This window comes from Plectropomus leopardus, chromosome 5, assembly GCF_008729295.1.
Source record: "Plectropomus leopardus isolate mb chromosome 5, YSFRI_Pleo_2.0, whole genome shotgun sequence".
NCBI classification, from domain to species: Eukaryota; Metazoa; Chordata; class Actinopteri; order Perciformes; family Serranidae; genus Plectropomus; species Plectropomus leopardus.
Window position 1 is genome coordinate 19,430,175 of NC_056467.1, and position 15,967 is coordinate 19,446,141.

A 15,967-nucleotide genomic window follows, 5' to 3' on the forward strand; every position below is an offset into this window, starting at 1 on the left:
GACAGTAGATTAGGTTGGAAAAGGGGCGTGGCCGCAGGCACATTCATGGTCTGGTGGACTGGCGGAGAATGGGAGAGCGCAGCGCTGCAGAGGGAGGGAGGGAGACAGAGGAGGAGGAACCACTGCAGGAAAAAAAAGTTAAAGTAAAAATGGCTTCCTTGTCTTTGGAGTCTACAGAACAATCTGAGAACAGCACAGAGGAGCCAACGGCAGCGGACTACAAAGAAGAGCAAGATCCGGTGCAAGTTTCGGAACAACTACTCCAAAGTTTCCAAAAGTCGGCTCTGAGTTTTTCCACTGACCAGGTCTCATGTCTGTGCGAGGCCCTCCTGCAGGCGGGCAATGTGGATCGCCTGTGGAGATTTCTCTCCACCATACCTCCTTCGTCCGAGCTGCTACGTGGCAACGAGACCCTGCTGAAGGCCCAGGCACTGGTGGCTTTCCACCGGGAGGAATTCAAGGAGCTGTACGCCATCCTGGAGAGCTACGACTTCCACCCGTCTAACCATGGGTTCCTGCAGGACCTGTACCTGAAAGCCCGCTACAAGGAGGCGGAGAGGTCCCGGGGCCGCAGCTTGGGCGCAGTGGACAAGTACCGGCTCAGGAAGAAGTTCCCCTTACCCAAAACCATCTGGGACGGAGAGGAGACCGTGTACTGCTTCAAAGAAAAGTCCCGAAATGCTCTAAAAGAGTGCTACAAGAGTAACAGGTATCCAACTCCGGATGAGAAGAAAAACCTGGCCAAAGTCACCGGGCTGTCCCTCACACAGGTCAGCAACTGGTTCAAGAACCGCAGGCAGAGGGACAGGACCCCGTCTGGGACACACAGCAAAAGGCAAGTCTACGACACATTTATAACATGCATGCACTTCTTTATGGAGTGAGTTAGGTGACATTCAGGTCATTATCCAGAGGACAGCTGTCTTTAACTTCCCTTTGTTCGTGTGAAAGCTGCTCGTTACTTTGTGTTATATGGCACTGATAATCACCCGGACCAGTCAGTGAAAAACTATAACAGACCAAACCTCAATGGTAAACAAAGACCTGCAGGCCTGCTGCACAGGGCTGCACACTGAGAATATGCACACGTTAAACTTCAAACAAAAAACTTTAAAAAACACTGTATCAAGTAAAAGTTTGGCAGGAGGGACTGACTTTTTTTGACAGCAGTAAAGCCACACAGGTCTGACACCAGGAGCATGTTGCTTTGTTATGAAATGTGAGATCCAGGCACTCTCCATGGCTCAAATTTCCTGAACCCTGCACTGCCTCGGGCCTGCAGGGTGACTGAGGTTAGAGCTAAAGCTTCAGCCGGGGAAGGTGGGGGGATTGACCAAAAAAAGGGGGGGAATCCAGTTAAACTTGCTTTCACACAGTCTGAAATCTCAGTTTACAGATGCACAGGAGGCAAATTGTGAGCAGATAAGAGAGAGAATACAGGAGAGTTATCTTATCAGAGGGATTGTGGTGGTCTGGAAGACAATCTGTAGGCTGCTATATGTTTTAACCCACATTAACCAAGTACACGCCCTAAAAGTTTCTAGGAATCTGACCCAGCTGTGTCTTCCTGTTTGCACAAAGAGAAATGTTTCAAACTAATTCTCTGCAGGATATGAGATTGTAAAGATAAGATTGAGGATTAAAAAAATAAAGACTGAGTGGTTAGTATCTATTTCAAGTTAACCACTGAAAAATCCATTCTATAATAAACTATAAGAAAAGTATTATCATAACTTAATCTAAACACACAGACATTTTAATTTCTAGAGTACTTTCTATAGTACTATAGTACATTTCACACCTTTTTAAATCAATGTTTGACTCTAACAAAGGACATTATCATGAAAATGATTCCTATGTCATCACCTTTAAATAGCCAGAATATTGATATTTATAAGTGTAGTAATAATAATTTATTATTATTATTATTATTACTTCTGCAATTATGAGTTAAAACACAAATAATTAGTGGTTTTGCTTGAATAATATGACAGTGTTAAGTTGATTATTACCAAAATAACTGCCAATTCTTTGTCAATTGACTAATCTACTAATTGTTTTAGCTTTAAGAATGCCTTAAATGCCTTTAAAAAACTGTATCTTACTTTTTTTTCCCAACACGTCACACATACGGCACAAATAATGTGTTACTTTGAGCGGGTATTTTCAGTAATATTTCAGTATTACTGCAAAGTCTTCTGACTAAGACTCTTGAAGTCTCTTTCACACAACAATGCAAATTTAAATTCTCCTAAACTTTGTAGAGATTTAAAACTCTGTTACTCTGAGTGTGAATTGAATAAATTCTCAGATCAAAACCGATCTTAAATGGTGCTGAACAAACTGTACGCCATCATCATCATCATCATCATCATCATTGCACACTTTGCTTGTGTTTGACTCGTGTAATTGTCCTCTATTCCAGTGAGTCTGATGGGAACCACAGCACTGAGGACGAGGCGAGCCCCATGGACGACGCTCCCGACAAACCAGAGGAGGCCGCCGGCTCCACAGCGTCCATCATCTCTCTCTCTGCCGTCCCCTGCAGCACGGGAGGCCAGCTCATCCTCAACGGCTCCGGAGGCTTCCTCACAGCCCCCCAGTCATTATTACTCAACGGAAACTCCCTGATCTCCGGCACCGGTGCTGGTGTCATAATTAACGGGCTAAGCTTGGGCGATTGCCAGACGGTCACACTGAGTCCTGTTGCAACCAACTCTCCTTTGATACTGAACGGGGCTCAGGTCATAACCAAACCGAGTATCAGTGTTCAGCCGCAGCAAGCTGTTTCTGTGGCACCGCACGAGGTTTCGGCCGTGGAGGCCAAGCCGAACAGTCTTCCAGCAGTCGTTCTTAGCACTAACACCACGCCAGTCTCAAACCCTCCCTCCATCATCTCTCCACTTCTGCAAGCCAAAACAGAAAGCGGCACTGCGATTGATTTCATCCCTGAATCAGAGGGCAGCAGCCAGACAGTCTCTTCTTCCTCATCTTTATCCCCTTCCTCACCAACTCTGTCCTCCCCTACAAGCCTCCCCTCGCTAGTCTTAACACAAAACACCCAGCGCCAGGACACGCTCACCCTCCCGGCCTCCATGTCGTCTGCAGGCATGGTAATCAGTTCTGTTTTTGTCACAGCGAGCTCCCAGTTAAACCCTTCTAGCTCTGTGGTTTCCTCCAGCAGCTCCACCCCTCAGGTCTTCTCTCTGCCGCAGGTTGTGCCTTCCATCCAGGGTATACCAGTATCCCAACTGGTCCAGCACTCTTCAGGAGCGCAGGTGTCCCAGTGCCCTCAGCTGGTCCCAGTATCCCCCATCACCTCGCCGGCTCCTCAGTTCCAAAACCAGACAGTGAACACGAGCAACAGACTGGTGCAACAGCAACAGGATGCGTCGCCGACTCTGTCCGAAGGCGCCACGACCATCGTCTCTATCTCCCAGTTTAACAATCAGCTCTCACAGCGAACGGTACATCAACTGGGGGACCAAAGCACAAACTCCACACCCAACAAAATCCAGGTCCCACAGGTTATTTCCATCGCTTCGCCAACACAAGTAGTCCCGGTCCCCCAGGCCAAAGGCGCCACACCAGCACAGTTAGTCCCCCTCTCCATGCCTCAGCTGGTCCCAGTCTCCTCCATCCAAACGTCCTCCACCATCTCTTTCCCCCAAGTGGTACCTGCCAGTCCGTCCCTCTCCATCCCCTCCGCTGGAGTGCCCTTACAGATCCTGACTTCAGCTCCTACAGGCGTCTCACAGGGTCCTCTGAGGATAAACCAGCTGAGGCCCATTCAGAGTGTCGGCCCCCCAACCAGCGTGGCCCCTGGTGTGCAGCTCCTCAACTCTGGGATCATTCAGCTGCCGCCTGCTCCTCCAGGTACGCTGAATTCATTAGATATTTGTAGATAAACATAGCGAGCAGAGCTGAAGTGATGAGTCCACCAACAGAAAATGAGTCAGCAGGTTTTTTGACAGAGTTTTTTTTGACAATTTTCAAGCAAATTGCCAAAAACTGTGATGTTTTTTTGTTTTTCTTCATCATCATCTTTTGGGATTTGGACTATTAGTCAAATAAAATTAACAATTTGAAGACATGCATTTGGGAATTCACTGTATAATGAGCATTTTTCAGCATTTTCTGACATTATATCGAGTAAAGGACAGCAACGAGTCAGTTCACAAACAGTAAAACTTGCAGCCATAATAGGACATTTATGCCTTAAGATATTTTTATTTGGAAAGAAGCACGTTTTTTATACTGAAGGTGCAGGAAACGTTTTCCTTCTTAGTACTAATGTAAGTAGCAAGTATTTCATTACATGGATTAGCTGATGCACAGTCACTTGATATAAGTAATTTTTATATAACCAGTAGTTATAAAATAAATAGCAGTAGTTGTAAAAATATCAGCATAATTTATTTGGTCTGTAAAATATAACCTTTTTTTTTAACTCTATCTAATGAATGTTTGTCAATTCTGTTTAGCAACACACACGGCTGTTTTATTAATAGTCTTTTAACAACCAAGAAACAATGCGCAAAACTATAATAGAACATATGTAAATGTAGAAAGTTAAGGGAAAACAAACAGATCGTCTTACATATGACATTCATTTTAAAAAAAATAAAAATAAACAGAATGCAAAGATAGACAAAATATTATTACTGCCAGACTATTTCTTAAAAAACAAACAAACATCATTTTAAGTACTGGTCTGAAAAATAATTTGCTGCCTAAACGTGTTATAATGCCACATCTCATACTAGTGTGTCTCTTGTTTGAATGTTGCTGCTTAGTCTTGATTGCTTTCAATTTATCATTGATCCCCACCGTAGGTAACCTTCTCCTCGGTGGAAGTCCCTACCTGAGTGTCCAGCAAGGCAAGCTGATTCTGACCATCCCAGCAGGCATCCAACTCACCAGTTTGCCCCTGAAACCAGTCGCTGAACCCTCACCCATCTCTGCTAATGGAGTGAGCCCCGCTCTTACCCCCTCCACTCCTCCTGCAGCCTTAACCAGCTCAGGCCCGACCCCCAGTGGCCTCACACCATCGCCCCTAAACTTCATCAACATGTCTCCACCGTACTGCGCTCCAGAGACTGGGACACCTGCCGTCCCCTCCCCTCATGCTCTGGACCATTCAGTCACCACAACGCCGAACACTCTCACCCCAGAAAGTATGCTTACCCTCAGTCCCATGTACAGCGGGGTGACACCCAGCACCCAGCTGTCCCAACCCGCCTGGAGCCCCGTGCCTCTTTCCACATCAGCTAGTCTAACTGTGTTTGATGTCCGCGGGAAGGGCGACCTACCTGTGGACCCAGCGTTGTTAGGCCTGCCTGGAGGAGAGTCGCTGCTTCTGGGAAGCCCCTCGCCAGAGCAGGATGTAGAAGCCAACTCGGCGCTGGGGAATCCAGAGGAGATGGACGGGGACTCCAAGATTCTTACTCAGCTCCAGTCTGTCCCTGTGGACGATGATCTGGGCTTGTAGTCTGTTTACCTGGCTGGTTGGCAACCCATGTCTCTAAAAAACACAAAAACAATGAAACACACAGTAGGCTGCAGACTTTGCTGTCTGAAAGATTATATTCCACATTGTCAGACCTCCAAGAGCCAAACATTTGCATTTTTACAAAATGTTTAGTACAAAAAGGTAAAGTCCGCCCCCTTTTAGTGGACCACCGTGGGACCTTATTTCGGAAAAAGACTCGACGGTAGTTAATGCGGAGTGACATATTTTGTAGATCCTTTTTGAAATGTACCATGAATTACACCTATGATGTATGTCATTTTACAAATCAAGAACGTCACAGTTTGTGCCTGCATCTCTTGAGCAAGATGAGGAATGTAGTTTACTACGTGGTTTCACACAAAATTAAATGGTACTACAACAAACCTACGAAAAACCGTAATGTTACTCATTTTAAAATAAAGGGATCTTTTGGGGCACCCAGGAGCTCACTTGGTGGAGCAGTTGTCCCATATACAAAGTCCTTGATGCAAGAGCTGCAGGCTAGACTCTGATCTGCAGGGTTAAAAAGATATATATCTTTTATACTGACAAATGTGTAATTCATGGCACAATTCAAACGGGATCAAAAAATTATTTGTCTCTTGCTGTTGACTACTGACCATATATTTTTTACAAAATTAGGACCCATTTGCGAATCCTAGGATAGCGAAAGAATGACCCGCCTTGAGCTTCTTATGATTGTCAAGTACTTGTTTCCTTTGTTAGTAACACTGGTGAGGTGTAGGCCAAAGGAGTGAGAAAAGTTAGGGTTAAGTAGGCCAATCCCTCACTAGCCTAGGATTCACTCATTTGCATGGGGGACACTGGAAAGGGAGGGACATTGCCTGTCTCTGCTCTCTCAGCAGGGCCAGATACCATCATGGTCTTAGCTGGCGCTTTTGAGATAAATCCTCTGCGGTTATATTTCACATGGAGGGGCATGGTTATATGGGATGTTCTCATGCGTCTCTGAGTTTGGTTTTTTACTAAAATCCGTACGTGCCTTATCAGTTTTATCAGATTCTGATAGAAGAACTAACTCAGCTCAGTCTGCACGCCTCAGTTACAGGTAGCAGTTTTTAAAAAAGAGACTATCATGAGGCTGTATTACGCAAGGCGTTATGGCTTTGCCTCTTCTATCAGCTCCTCTTTGCAGTTTTGTGGACTACAGACTAAGTTCAGCTGTTCTTGGAAATGATGTCTGGGGTTTTTGCTGGCAGTAGAAGTACTTCATTTTAGATCCACCGCAGTAACTTTACACCAGACTATCTGGCAAAAGCATGAATTTAGAAGTAGCTGAGCATTGCCGGCCAGTCCAGGACTCAGACTTTCAGGACGTATTCTAGCAAGACTACAGGAACATAGTGAAGATTATTTTCTTCACAAACAGAGCTTAGTTGATTTTTATGTGATTACATCATAGCTTCAAGGGCTATACAGCAGTATTTTATTAGAGTTACTGAAGTCTGGGCTGAAAAATGCTGCCAAACTGCATTTTATCAGTCAACTGTTCTAAAAGACTTTCTGCAGTTTTCCAGTGAGAATGCTGCCCTCCATTATTAAAACTATAACAGGAAACAAAAGGGTCTATACTCTATGCAATGCATGTTTAGTTCTTTATAAGACACTATGTGGCACAATGACTGAGTTTAAAAGCCAGTATATTTGGGAGATGAGAGAAAGCTTTCAAATGAAGCATGCATGACACTAAAGCATTTGCTGTGATCCCACTTAGTGTTGCATCCAAAATCTTTTGTTGATATATTGTTAAGTGCCTTATTTTAAAGATAACTGGTTTAAATTTCTTTTCCAACAGTTTTTCAAGTGCTATACACCGACCAAATGCTGGGATTCACTTTTTGGACTTTTTTGAATACCCACATTTCTGCGTCTGTTTGATCTCCAGTGAAATATAATGTGACAGTTTTGGTTGCATTGTCATAGCTCAATCTCCTATTTGTATATTTTGCACCTTTCATCCACACAATGTTTACGCTGCGCTGCCATGTTGTTATGACAGTGGTTGGACTCATATTCTGCTCTGATGTCCTTTCTAAATTGGACCTTAGAAGGGAAGCTTTTGTATTTTTTGAACCTGGACCCTATTTTCCCATGTCTCTGTGTCAAAGTGACTAATAGAGACAAGCTTTTTAAAACTGCTCCAGAATTAAGCAAGAATGCTGCAGTTGGAAAACAGACTGCACCACCCTGTAAAGTGTTTGTATTTGTCACTGACAGGCTAGGATTGTTATTATAAATGTCTTGCAACATTATGGAGAAGACTACAGAGAAATGACACATTTTTCTTTCACTTTTGCTGATCTTATTGTAATTTTGACCAAGTCTCATTTAAGCAGAGATCTTATTTTAAAGTCTTGTGGTAAATGACAAAGCAACATTGGAAAAGTTGGTGGGAGTTGAATCAATCTGAGCCTGTCAAAAGCAAAAACAAGCAAACTGACGGTGCAGAATTGCTCATAGGGATTAGGTTGCATGTTTTGCTGCTCTGGCTGCAGTGCTCTTGCTAAATACAGTCCAAAACTGTTGTCTGTTTGAGTCACTCAAATACAAAAAATGTGGGAAAATAGGATCCAGGTTGAAAAATACAGAAGTTTCACTTTAATAAAAACCCAAATGACAGAATTAGATACCGATTTCCTGATCAAATCTGTTGTAAACTGATGGAAAAGCTCCTTCAATTACAACCTAAAATTTCTCATCATCACATGAGCTTTCCACCATCATAACACAGGTAGCGGTCAACCTTTAGCCAATTATGGTACACAAAAAACATTCGTGTCGCATCTAGTTACAATAATGGCCTTTGTGGGGTCTTTTTTATTACTATGTCTGTTGTTTGTCTTTTCTGTACATTTAATCTATTTAAAGCATGTATCAATCAGTGAGAAATGAGTCCTTTTGGAAAAACGCAGATAGGAAATGATATTCATTTTCACTTAGAAGGTCACATTGTTGTGCAAACTGAGGTTTTTATTATCTTAGACTACAGATATTAAATTGATTTAGAATCACAGGGGGTCATCCCTGTTATTACATTTAATTTGTTCCCAGTGGCCTTTGGGTAGATTTTTAAATAGCTTGGACAAATCAATTTTAGTCTGAATTTAACTGAACATTGAAATCAGTAGTTAGGGGAAAAGGGAAACGTGTCCTACATGTAAAATACGGTAGCCTGCGTTTGTTTATATGAGCCATTTCTTACCAAAGTATGTAGACGTTAAAGCCTCTGTGGGCTTCTGCACATGTGTACCCGTTCGTTGTAGCCTCGGATACATTTTCACTCTCCTACCTGACACATATGACTCCAGTTTTAACCAAAGATAATGTATTTTGTTTGACTTTTTGATAGTTGTGAAAGGGATTGTGTGTGTCTGTCATTCAAGGTTCTTGTTTTCTCATTTTTGTATTCAAATGCATTCTATTTTTTATATTACATATTATTGTAATAAACTACATTTACAAAAGAAGTTTGACTTTTATTACGAGTGAATGGGAAATGAGAACTATTGTTAGCACTAAGGGACTGTTTGTGGGGGGTTAGAGGAGGGGCATACAGCTTTAAAGAGTTGTTGGGGGGATTTAAAGGAGTGTTTAAGATTTTCCATAATGAAACCTATTACATCATAGCCAGAAACTATAAAACATAAATTATTGATGGATTTTCACATTTGACAGTCCTTGAACACATCAAGCACAACGTAGGCTTCCATCTTTAAAGTAATAATCTTGAAAATTTTCATTTAAATGCTCACAGAATAATACAAAATCCCAATCATGGCCTGACTTCCATTCTAAACAGTTCATTTTACTGCCCCAGAACTCTGTGACCTGTAGTGTTAAATAGGATTTGCCATCACCACCAGCAACAGATGTCGCCCAATCAACAGAGCTGAAAATTATGAGATTATCCCTTTAAGTCATTTAATTCTACAGTTCTTATTTTAAACTTTTAGCAAAAATAACTGTTAACACTAACCAGATACTTTACAAAACATTAAATTCTGTGCTTCTGCATGACAATTACAAAAACGAGAAGAAGGCTTTTTTCCAACTCCAGGATTTTGTTTTCAACTTTTAAAATTCAAACATGGAATGTTGGAGATCTTAACACATCTGCAGTGCTGAGTTGCTGATTTTTGTTCAGTCCCTAATGTTTGTGCCAGCACTTACATTTGGTGTAAATACTGAAATAAATAGTAGTAACAGTAATAGTTACTTGTGGTGGGGTGAGGGTCATACATTTCCTGCAGTCACTTAGGATAGCTGTAACCTCTGAGAGGGCAAAGATAAAACCAAAAAGCAAAGTCATACCTGGGCTTCCCTTCTCCTCTGATAAATAAACAAGTCCCTAAAACTTTTTTTTGGCATATTTTGCTTCTAATTTGGCATGAAAATTGTATTCAAATATTTTCTTTTTGCATGGCAAAACCTCTCTCTCTCTCTCTCTCTCTCTCTCTCTGGGTGATTGCCGAGTGAGTATGTGTGTGTGTGTGTGTGTGTGTGTGTGTGTGTGTGTGTGTGTGTGTGTGTGTGTGTGTGTGTGTGTGTGTGTGTGTGTGTGTGTATGCATGTGTTTGCACAAGAGAAGGAGGGATGTGCAGTGTGTTGTTTTAGCCCTGATGGTCTCAGGTTACCTGTGATTTGATTCTGCCGGGGCAATGATGAATAACGATAAACACACTTGCTCCACGGAGGCTCCAGCTCACTCCTGCAAAAACTTAAGAGAGAGATTTTTAGAGGATATTTTTAGACAGACTTTGGTGCAACTTCCATCTCAGGGCTTTTTGAGGGCCAACATCTCAGTCCCATCACGATGATCTTCACTTCAGAGCAGGTGGCTTGTGTGTGCGAGGTCCTCCTGCAGAGCGGCTGCATGGATCGTCTTGCTGGCTTCGTCTGCACTCTTCCTCCTCCTCCTCCTCCTCCCCTCTCCTCCTCTCCTCCCCATGGGGAGCTGGAGAGTGTGCTGAAGGCTAAAGCCGCAGTGGCCTTTCACCAGGGCCGCTTCACTGAACTCTACACCCTGCTGGAGGGCTTCCACTTTTCCCACCGCAGCCACCCGCTCCTGCAGCAGCTCTGGCTCCGAGCCCACTACATGGAGACTGAGAGGCAGAGGGGACGACCCCTGGGAGCTGTGGGGAAGTATCGCGTGAGGAGGAAGTTTCCTCTTCCACACACCATCTGGGATGGAGAGGAGACCAGCTATTGTTTCAAGGTATCTTACCCTAAATGTGCCCCCCAACTGTTATTTACATTCTGATTTGTGCCACAGTGTAAGAAATTATTATGAATTTCAATTAGCTGTGCAATTAACAGTGAATTTTTCTTGTATTATACTTGAGTTTTTTACGCCACTGTATTTTATATTTATGTATACATGTACTAGTATCAGGGGGTGCGAATCATCAAAGGCCTCACAGCACAATATTATTACAATACTTATGTCACAATGCGATACTACTGCGATTTTTAAATGTTTTGCAAAATGCTGAGTATTGCAATAACATATATTGTGATATATTGCGATTTACATTTTTTTTCCAACCACAATTTATGTCCCCAAAGTTTATAAACAACTGTTTTACCACACAAGACAAACTAACAGTCTGTTCATCCCACTTCATCCCAATGTTTCTAGAGGACTGAAAAAGAAACTGATCTTGATATTTTAGAAGGCTACAAAAAGTTTAACTTGTATTTGCAATGTTTATAATTTGTATCATAAAAAATATCAATATTTGGAATCTGTGTAGTGATACAATATTGCCATTAGAAATATTGCAGTACTATGCTGTATTGTTTTTTCCCCTGCCCCTAAGTAATATACTATTTTTTATTTCATGGGGATATATTGTTCTTTCTACTGAAATACTTTTATCTGACATCTAAAATTAGGCTATAATAGTTACTTTGCAGATTCAGACTACATCTAAAATATATAATTATCCTCTAAAATATAATTATTTATCATAGATAGCTCAAAAGAAGGCCTATAATAGTTAAACTGTGCTCTTTATTGACCAGCTACAACATTTAGAGGCAGATATTATTAATAAAACAGATTTTAGAAGCCATTTTATAAAATGATAACTTCTGCTTTTGGTGCTTTCATTATATTTTGCTGGCGATTCTTAAGTTAAATTTTGAATGCAGGAGTTTTACTTGTAATTGAGTATTTAACACTTTGGCTGTACAATTTTTACCATTTAGTTGAGCATGAGGAGTTATATTGATGGAAATTAAACTTGTGAAGGGCTTTGGCCACCATTAAATATTTAGAAATAAAACAATTCATCATAAATAAATGTTGAATGGCAGCACAGAGTACATCTGCATTTAAACTTTTATCACGGATTTAGCTAGCTAGACTTATTTACTCCTGTTTTCAAATAAGTATCTATTTTTTTTTCCTTCGTATATCTTTGTTTTTTTTAAGGGACAGCTCTCCCCTAAATCGAAACAAATATTTTTCCTCTTACCTGTAGCTTTTTTCCCCCCAGTCTAGATTGTTTTGGTGTGAGCTGCAGAGTGTTGGAGATATCGGCCTTCTCTCCAATATAATGGAACTGGATGGCATTTGGTTTGGGGTGCTTGAAGTGCCCAAACATAATTTGAAAAACTCAACAGTAATGTCTCTTTCCAGAAATCATGACCCAGTTACTCAAAATAATCCACAGACCGTGTTGTGAGCAGTTTCATGTATTGTCTTTCTAAAAAAAAAAAACTACACCAGCGAACCATATCAAAGTGCAGAAGCACATCTGCATCTATTCATGAAAGGTTTGTGCTTGTGAAAGTGTGAGCTGTCAACATTAATGACATCCTCCCCAGCTGAGCTGTAAAGTCAGCTACCTCAGTGGTGCTATGTGAGCTAACAGTAGATACACGCTTCCCGTATTACAACCCCCGCAAAATTACTAGTTTCACTATAGGGAACTGATTCATTCCAAGGGCCGCGCGGTTAAATCATTTTTATTTCCATTCAAAATAACAGAGGGCAGAAACACTTGGCTGGTGGAAGCTGGCCTCTCGGCCACCACTAGTCTCTGGTGCGCTTGCTTGATTGGCCCCATGATACGAAAGATCCAAGCTTTTTTTTGGCTTCATGCACCACTGAGCAACTTTCACAGGAATGAACAGGGCCTGCCTTCGACGCTATATCCAGTTTTCTTTATATATCCATAGATGCACTATGTGCTGTGATACAGCTGGCAGTTGTGGTTTGGTAGAAAGAAAACAGCTCCTTTGTAAAACTGCTCACATGACGGTCTGTGTATTATCTTGAGTAACTGGGTCATGATTTCTGGAAGGAGACATTGCTGTTGAGTTTTTAAAATGTTATTTTAGGTGCTTATAGCACCACAAGCCGAGTGCCATCTAGTTTCATTATACTGGAGAGAAGAAGGTAGAAGGTAGATTTGTTAGTCATTTATTAGAAATTACATTTGTTCTTGATCCTGCTACATCTAAGGAGCTGATTAAAATCAGCAGCTACTATGAAAATTTCATCTGGGTGGTCAGGCATGCTGCTGCTGGTGGCATCATACAATCCCTGCAAAGCATTTTTTTTTTTTCGGGCGAGGGGGTGCATGCAGCAAAGGGCCGAGGCTGGACCTGAACTTGTGGCCGCCGTGACGAGGACACAGACTCTGTGTGCCGCTCTATCCACTGAGCCACCAGGTGCCCCATGCAGAGCATTTTTTGAATTTGCATCAGAGTCTCGTGTCCTTATGGCTCCCAACAAGGTCCGCCCATCCAGTGCAATGGCTTGATCCAGGATGTTAGGGGTTAACCATGTCTGTGATGATGTGCGCAGATCTCCCATTGCTCTCATCCACTTTATTCTCCTGCAACCGGCAATTAGCCAGAAGAACACGCTTTCGGTTTTGTTTTCCCCTTTGGTCTGACTGGCCGCTTGGCGTAAGAGGTTCGTGGGGATCCTCTTGCAGTGTGCTGCATTCAGTCAAAACCCCAAAAACCTTTTCCCGATGTTGATAAGTGCTTCTCTATCATACAAAAGTCGTGCTTCAGCAGAAGGGGGCATGGCGTCGAAAAAATAGCAAAATATAGCAAAAAGTAGCATCAACATGCGCTGCCGTCGTCATAGGCAGGCATCTCTACAGTCAACATCTCCAACACTTGGCAACTCGCACCAAAACAATCTAGACTGACAGCACTACAGGTAAGAGGAGGAAATTGTATTTTCAATTTTGGGGTGAACGACCCCTTTAACACCGAGGCCTCACTTTATTTGTTCATTGACAGGAGAAATCACGGAGTAAACTCCATGAGTGGTACCGCTGTAAACCGTATCCCTCCACCCGGGAGAAACGGGAGCTTGCAGCGGCCACCGGCCTGACGACCACACAGGTCAGCAACTGGTTCAAGAACCGCAGACAGAGGGACCGAAACACCAACATTAAAGGGTCAGTGATCGAGGGTCTAACTTTAACAACTGAATGCGCTCCTGCCAACAGCAAGTAAATTTAAACCGACAGTCCTCTCCAACAGTAGGCCTATATGACAGTTTTCAGCTGTTCTCACCTCAGTCACATGACACGATTAAATACGGCGCCAAAAACAAAATGTGTTGTACTTAATTAATATTTAATAATCCATACTTCATGAATCAAGTAACGTTTATGTAGGCTACTAAATAAAAGAGGAAGGGCTCTTCATGTGTATGGCATGGAGTTTACCTTAATTGATCCAAAATTGATTAGATCCACCGGGTTTGCTGACTGCGAAGTGATATGACTAATTCACGAGACTAGAGGAAACACGGCTTCTCTTCATTTTCCAGTGACACGATATAAAAATTCATGTTTACACAGCAGTACGTGTGTTAATAAACATATCGGAATGATGAAATTGCAATCACGAACATTGCCTGGTTCTCTATTGATTTTTGGTTTACTTGCTATTGTTGTTTTCCAGTTTTAAATCTGGTAAAAGTAGAACTAATGGGTCTTTTTTTTAATGCATCTGCAAAGCACTTTCGATAAAACCAAACTGAAATAACAGGGATGTCGTAACGGAAGTTGTATTTTTCTGGTGACCATAATATTAGTCTCATTTTTACAAAGGACAGCAGCACCATCTTGTGGTTATTTTAAGACATGATGCAAGATTTAAATGTGTGGTGTCCAGACATGATGCAGTCTTCTCTGATACTCCTCATCTCTTCCTCCATTTTCTAAATATCTAGCTCTGGAGGAACCTCAGGAGAAGTCGTCCCTTCCTCTGACAATGACTTTTCACCTCCAGGAAGCCCACATCCCCTCCACCATCGTCCTCCACCTCTGCCTCTGTCTCACCCACCAAGTCCTCTACGTCACACGTGTGGAGGCCTCAGCACTTCAAATGTTTAATTTGTGACTTCTAATACTTGGTTCTGTCTTTTTGGTTTTTTTTTTAAATCTATTACCTTTCTAAAAACTGTTTTGCTGTTTTACTGTTTCTTGAATGTTAAGTCTATTTCCTGGTGTCACTTAAAATGGACAAAATTTGTTGCAAGTAAAGTTAGTTACCAAATCTTCACTTAGCAGATATTGAAAACAAACACCTTTGACCTTTCTGATATATCATTTTATCCTGTTACAAATCTGTGTGAAATTTAGTCATGATTTGCATTTGACTTTCTTAGTTATGGCCAAAAACATGTTTCCAGAGGTAACAGTGACCTTGACCTTAACCCAAAATGGATATTTGTGCTAAATTTGAAGAAATTCCGTCAAGGCGTTCCTAAGATATTGCATTCACAAGAATGAGACAGACATGGTCACAGTAACCTTGACCTTTATCCTTTGACTACTAAAATGTAATCAGTTCATTGTTGAGTCCAGATGGACACTTATGCCAAATTTGAAGAAATTCCCTCAAAATGTTCTTGAGCTATTGAGTTTACAAGAATGGGACAGACAGTACTTATGTACATCCCGAAAAAACATAACGTCTCCAGCCACGGCTATGATTAGCACAGAGGCATAAAAATCACATACCAGTGAGACAAACACACCTGTTCATCTTTCAGTCAAAAAGGTATCCAAACACCCTCCTGACTGTGGCGGCCCTCGCTGTTGACTTTATACCTCTTTGTATCTGCCTCGTAGGAAATGTCTGCTGCTGGGTAACTGTTAGTTTGCTTGTTTACCGTTTATGAAACGCATTAGTTCCACCTGCGTAGGCACTACTCGCTGCATGTCTACAAACTCTCATAGTTCTGCCAGTTAGTATATTTTGAAAAACAAGCTGCGGGCCGTGTAAAATCGGTCAGTGGGCCTTGATTGGACCGCGGGTTGGACTTCAGATATGCCTGCCTGTGTCGAAGGGACGATAACACTGTTCTATAATAGTAAAATGCTCCCACATGTCCTGTACACACAGCATTTTCAGTGTTTGTTTCCCCCCAAATTGCATTAAATTCTAAAAGAA

At 42.0% G+C, this 15,967-nt stretch overlaps 2 protein-coding genes across 3 annotated transcripts; both read left to right on the forward strand.

The window, feature by feature from the left end:
* Nucleotides 1-34: 34 nt before the first annotated feature.
* six5 (SIX homeobox 5) lies at nt 35-9,000 on the forward strand. 2 transcript variants are annotated; one of them, XM_042486851.1, is made up of 4 exons: nt 35-835; nt 2,426-3,113; nt 3,216-3,876; nt 4,836-9,000. In XM_042486851.1, the coding sequence occupies exons 1-4, from the start codon at nt 69-71 to the stop codon at nt 5,489-5,491; spliced, it is 2,772 nt and encodes a 923-aa protein (XP_042342785.1). In that variant the 5' UTR covers nt 35-68; the 3' UTR covers nt 5,492-9,000. The 2 variants fall into 2 exon arrangements, with proteins under 2 accessions (XP_042342785.1, XP_042342784.1); XM_042486850.1 differs by having other exon boundaries at nt 36-835; nt 2,426-3,876.
* Nucleotides 9,001-10,191: 1,191 nt separating this feature from the next.
* Nucleotides 10,192-15,089, forward strand: six9 (SIX homeobox 9). The gene is made up of 3 exons (XM_042487050.1): nt 10,192-10,748; nt 13,799-13,959; nt 14,742-15,089. Exons 1-3 carry the CDS (start codon nt 10,347-10,349, stop codon nt 14,902-14,904), a joined length of 726 nt encoding a protein of 241 aa, XP_042342984.1. The 5' UTR covers nt 10,192-10,346; the 3' UTR covers nt 14,905-15,089.
* The last annotated feature ends 878 nt before the right edge of the window (nt 15,090-15,967 follow it).